The sequence below is a fragment of the Elephantulus edwardii genome, unplaced genomic scaffold, assembly GCF_000299155.1.
Source record: "Elephantulus edwardii isolate Elephantulus edwardi_28Jun2011 unplaced genomic scaffold, EleEdw1.0 scaffold00182, whole genome shotgun sequence".
Classification (NCBI taxonomy): domain Eukaryota; kingdom Metazoa; phylum Chordata; class Mammalia; order Macroscelidea; family Macroscelididae; genus Elephantulus; species Elephantulus edwardii.
In genome coordinates, this window is record NW_006399932.1 from 5,521,270 (window position 1) to 5,527,269 (window position 6,000).

At 44.5% G+C, this 6,000-nt stretch overlaps 1 protein-coding gene across 1 annotated transcript in view; it reads right to left on the reverse strand.

Moving 5' to 3' along the window:
• CPVL (carboxypeptidase, vitellogenic-like) overlaps positions 1-6,000 on the reverse strand; it is a 154,154-nt gene that overhangs the window by 129,261 nt on the left and 18,893 nt on the right. Inside the window, exons 2-3 of the mRNA XM_006896135.1 lie at positions 1,359-1,473; positions 191-249 (exon numbers count right to left, since the gene is read on the reverse strand). Coding sequence (XP_006896197.1) covers positions 191-249; positions 1,359-1,473 — 174 coding nt within the window. The remainder of the gene's footprint in view (positions 1-190; positions 250-1,358; positions 1,474-6,000) is intronic.

Consider the following 6,000-nt stretch of genomic DNA (forward strand, 5'->3'; position numbering starts at 1 on the left):
CCTCCCGGATAATCTGTTCTGCATATAGGTTGAAAGGTATGGAGATAGGATGCATCCCTGGCGTACACCCTTCCCAATTTTGAACCATGCAGTGTTCCCTTGCTCTGTTCTAATGACTGCCTCCTGTTTTAATGTACTTAATGAAAAGAGTAACCACCATTGACATAGCATAGGGTTACCATGTACTCACTGGGTTATCGATGTAAAGCATAGAAAATTTTCTGGTCCAAGGGTAGTCTCTGGCATGCACTGTTAAAATTGAGAAGAAGTGTGGGTCCACATCATTCATAAAACCAAGAGGACGAGCTATCTGCTAATCAAACCTTTCGTGTCTTTTGTGGTATGGCTTAACACTCTCACAGCGGGAACTAGGCACTATGACTTTTTCTCTGCCCCTTCTTCCCTAACCTAGAGGCTTTCTACATTTAAGCTGAAGCCCTGAAGCCGGGTAGCAAACCTTGTGCAAGGGAAAAGTCACCACTCACCTGTGCAAAAACCTCTGTCCTACACAGTCGGTCCTTGCGTAATGCATTTTGCTCTCAACTATAAAACTAAAAGTTGATGGTTCAAATCCACCCACCCATGTCACTAACGAAAGGCCTGGCTATCTGCTTCAGTACACAGCGCAGGCAAGGAAACCCTGTGGTGTTCACAGGTCTACCCTGTAATGCCTGGAGGCAGTGTGGGTTGGAATGGACTACATAGCAGGTAAAACGCTCTGTTTTGCTTTCACATCCAGTCTTCTTGAATTTTCTTCCTCCTCACCAAAGTTGGCCAGAACAGCCACCTCAGCAAAACTGGCATCAGAGTTTTCATACTGGGTTCTACACTGCTTCCCACTCCAAATTCCGACCGAGGAAACAGAAAGTCTCCACAATGTAAAAAAAAAAAAAATGAGGTGAAGGTAAACCTGGATTGCTCTGTCTCTGTTGATCTATTGACTCCAACCCAACACTTGGAAGTATCTTGCTTCCAAGTCACTGGACCATTGCAGTGCTCATTTTGTGTGAATGATTATAGATATAATTCCACCCAGCAGTCCCACGAAAGAGGGCGCTCCCAAATGGTAATAAATACCAACTGTGTCCGTAAGTCACAAGTGTTTAAGTCAGCAACAGATGCCTAGAAAACAGCTTAGAACCTTTCCCCTAAATTTCAAGGGCTAAAGCAGCTCCATCAGGACATTCACCCTAGTGCTCCTCCTCAGAGAGACATGGCCAGAGATTTATGTTTTCATAATCTGGAACTGGGAAGCTATTCCAAGTAGTGAAATGGTTACTCTGAATTATTTCTGGAGCAGATATACAGTTCACTTAAATAATTCCCCATAGGAACTATGTAGCCCAGAGAATACTTACGGGTCAGTTTACTTGTGACAACATAAGGTCCATGTTCCACAAACAGACCAAACAACGAAGAACTGCCTGGCCCTCCCTGGAGCCAGAGAACTACAGGGGCATGATTTGGCTCATCCTAGGAAGAACAGAGAAGCAGTGACCACTTATTGAATCTATGGAATATATCCTAAAGAAGCCAGGCAAATTTTGTCTCTCAATGTCCTGGTTAAACAAGTCTTCTTGGGCCCAAGAACAACTCTCCACCAACCATAAAAAAAGAATTAGTCATCCGTATACCAATTGCCTTGCCAGAAACCTACTGCTCTTGAATCTTTACCAGCTTTGTATGCCAGCATCTACCATGTGGCTCTTTCTTGCCAGTCGGCAGAAAATGCTTGAATGTTCAAGCTTTGCCTTTGTAGGCTCTGTCCTATCCCGAGATTTTAGAGGGCTGCCTAGTACACAGTTTTATTTTCTTAGCTGTTTAAACTTTTGGGGACTCTTCCAAGTGACCTACATATCCCCCAACTGAGACGCAACAAAGAATCCCTTCTTTTCAGTGACAACCCCCACCGCCAGTGAGAACTCCAACTGTTTGTGGTTTTCCATTTACCAAGGAGATGTTCACAGGGACAACCGTAACTCCGTGCAAAACAGGGAGACTGAGGGGGAAGGCAGTGGGAGCCAGAGTCATTTTGCCAGAGCCAACAACCACAAGCTCCTCCAAACAGGTGTAGATTTGTTTAGGAGACTGGGAGACATGAATGGGGGGAAAATTATCCTTTGGCAAGGGTTCAATGTTATAAAGAAGCTTCTAGCAGTAGTATCAACACCTTTGTCTATAGAGAACTCTCTAATTCCTTCCTTTAAGGAATATTGAGCACCTAATATAGGCTGAGGCAGCTCTGGTGGCTTGATGATAAGGTATTGTGCTGCCAACCCAAAAATGTGCAGTTTGAATTCTCTAGCTGCTCAGGAGGAAGAAACTGGGCAATCTTCTCCCATGGGAGTTACTGCCTCTGAAACCTTGCCGGAGGGTCAGTTATTAATCGATTCCAACTCGATGGTATTATCAACAATACAGGCTGAGAGGATTCCTGAGGCCTGTTAGGAGGCAGATACACTGCTAATCAAAAGGTCGAGCCTCTCTGGCCATTCAAATCCACCAAGGCAGGAAGATGGACAATCTCCTCCCATGCAACTTACAGCCTCTGAAAACCCGCTGAAGGGTCAGTTATGAGCTGGTTCCAATTCAGTATCAACACATTGTGCTGAGTTTGCTTAACATTGGTTGAGTCCCTGGGCAGGGCAGACAGTTAAAACATTTAGCTGATAAACCAAAAGGCCATTCAGAAGTGCCTCAGGAAAAAAGACCTGATAAACCACTTCAAAAAAAAAAAAAAAAATCACAGGGAATCCAAGCAATTGGTAAGCAACTAAGTAAACATGGCAATTCGTGAGAGTGAAAAGGAAATAAAAAAGGAAAATGAAGTTTGGGAAGTCCTCAGTGGGGCTCCTGATGAGAGGAGACAGAGAACAGGCCTCAGAAAGTTGGGGAATGTCTCAAGGAGGAAAGAATTAGGGAGGGGAAGGTTCAGTGAAGAGGTTGCTTGGCTCTTCTGCAAATCCTCCAGAGGCATCTAAAAAAAAGCACCTCTCCTTGGCTCCACTAGACTGAAAACCGTGAAGTGACCCTTATTTGATGTCATGCCTCACTTAATGTTCACTCAGCCGGGCTCTGCAAACAAGGATCTGATTCCTCCAACCCAGGAGGACCTCCTGCAGCCTCTTAGCTCAGCCACACAGTGACGAGGCTTTCTTCAGAGAGCCTGCATGGCTTGGTCTTCTCTCCCTGGGTGGTTTGGGAAGGCCAGGGCAGAGACAGGAGATGACACAACTGAGAACTTAGAAGGGGATTGATCTAGATCTAGCAAGATTTGAAGTAGGAGGGCAGAGAAGATAGAATTCTCTTCTTGCAACGACAACTCATGCTGTCAAGTTGGAACCAACTTCTAGCTGACCTTCCAGCAGCAGGTTTTCAGAGCCTGTAAATTGCATGGGAGGAGCCTTCACCTTTCTCCTGAGGAGCAGCTGGGAGATCAAAGTGCTTGTTTTTGAATTGACAGCACAACCTAGGAGGCCACCAGAGAGCCCAATACCTTCCTTCTCTGGACACCAGAGTCTGGCCTAGACTCTCTTGCAGCTTTAGAAAGGGCCAAAGAAGGGTATTTCTGGAAGAGGACTGTGTTAAGAATTGCTATGGACTGGAGAAGGGTCTTTCTGTGAAAGACCCTTCTCCAGAACTCAGGAAATATGTTGCTGTTATTGGTTTTGTAGAGTCAGCTCTGACTCCTAATGACCACATGTGTAGCAGAAAGAAATGCAGCTCAGTCCTGCCCTACCTTCACAATTGTCAGTGTGTTTAAGTTCATTATTGTAGCCCCTAGGTGTTTTGAGTGCCTTCCTATTTGGGGGGCTCATCTTCAGCCCAATGGAGAGCACATCTAGAGCACTTTTTTTTTTGGCAGTGATTCGTAAGGACAATTTTTCATTGACTAATTTTCAAAATTAGATTGCCACCTGCCTGCAGTTTGGCGTACTGTGGTGGCTTGTATGCTACTAGGATGCTATAAAACAACATGCTACTACCAGTGTTTCCAGCAGCTGCGGCATCACCAGTGGAGAATGGGTTTCAGTGGAACATCTAGACCAAGACTAAGAAGAAAGACCTAACAACCTAAGAAGGCATTAAGTAACTAATATCCATGAAGTCCTTATGACAGTGCTTTCTCAATCCCATTGCTGTCTGCTGTGGAGTCAGAATCAACTCTTAGCTGACCTTCCGCTGAATTTCTGAAGCTGATCATCACACGGGAAGAGATTGCCCATTTTTCTCCTGTGGAACCATTCGTGAATTTGAACTGCCGGAGAGGCAGGGCCTTTGTGTTAGCAGTGCAACTCCTGTCAGACCACACCACCAGTGTTTAGCACATTATAAAAACACAGTCAGAGTAAACTACTGGTCAAATGGAGAACTGGAAGAGCCAGCACAATGCAATAGCGAAGCGTATGAGATGTGGGTCCTAACTGCTTTGGTTCAAATTCTGGTTTCAAACACCTGTCAGCTGTTTGACTTTGGAAAAATGACCTCAGCGCTCTAGACCTCAGCTTCCCTATCTGTACAATGGGGATCACAGAACTTCAAATCATATAGTTATTGTGAGAATAACATGAATTTATTTTCATAAAACACTGTGAGCAACATAAAAAGTTTTTCACAAATGCCAGTAATTGCTACTATAGATACATTCTAGGAATTTGTAATTTTAATTTAAAAAAATCTCTGAGCTAGAAAGGAGTGAGTTTCTGGTACTTTCCCCTGACCCACCCCTGTTCCTTTGGCCACAACTTCCTTTGACAGTTACTTTGGTTAATCTTCCTCCTTCAAATAGCTATGAAGAAGTCCAGACAGCTAGCTGAGGCAGGAAAAATGAAAATCAAAGACAGCTTTGTTCAGCTGCCAAGTGGAGGGTTGAATAATGTCCCCTGCCCCAAAGGTATGTTGAAGTCCTAACCTTCATGCCTATGAATATGATTGTGTTTGGAAATGGGACTTATTTTTCTTATATTAAGGAGGCCTGGTGGCATAATCCCTATTGGGCTACTAACTCAGAGGTCAGCAGTTCTAATCCACCAGCCACTTTTGGAAAACATATGGGAAGTTTCTTAAAGTTCTATGAACATTCATAACCTCAGAAACCTTATTGAGAGTCTCTGGGTGTCAGTGCTGACACAATAGCAGTGGGGTTTGTTTAGTTTTTGAAGAGGAATTGGTTGGAGCAAAGCAAAAATCCCTTCTGATTGGTGTCTCCTAACAAGAAAAGAGGGACCATAGACACACGTGGCTGAAGGACAGACACCAGGCCAATGGAGCAGAAGCTTCCAGGAGCCCAGAAATGGGGAGGATTGCTGGAAGCAATTAGAAGCTGAAAGAGACAAAGATGGACCTGCACTTATAGTTGTTTTCTGAATTTTTTCTTCTAGCCTTGGAACAATGTAAAAGAAATTCCTCTTCTTTACAGGCGCTGACTTGAGATTGTGTAGTTACGTCAGCCATAGATGACTCAGTCTGAGAGAGCACTGGCATTGGTTGCCAAGCAGTGTCTGGTTCTGCTTGGCTGCATAATAGCTGTGTGGTCCTCACCCTCCAATTTCCCACCTGTCAGAGGTGTGTAACATCTACCTCAGAGAGGCTCTGATGAGGTAATGCACATGAAATGATATTGTAAATTCTGATGTGCTGAACAAATATGTCCAGCTTTGCCCCACCCTGCCTGGACCCCACTGTGTGTGTTTTGTTTGCCTAACTGATGCTTATCTTCAGACCCTCCTAGTCATTATTTTTTAGTGCTACTCAACAGGACCCCTTCCCACTGACAGTTGCTCAGCAGCAGGAGTGTCACTTTGCATATATTGTTTGTTGGTGTTCAGTGCGTTGGAGTGGAATGATTCTAGCAACCTCATGTGACAAAGTTGAGCTGCCCCATTGGATTTTCTAGGCTGTGGTCACTACAGGAGCAGATTGTGAGGTCTTTTCCCCACAAAGACCCTTTTTCTAACCCCTAACCTTTTGGTTAGCAACCCAGCACTTCACCATTACACC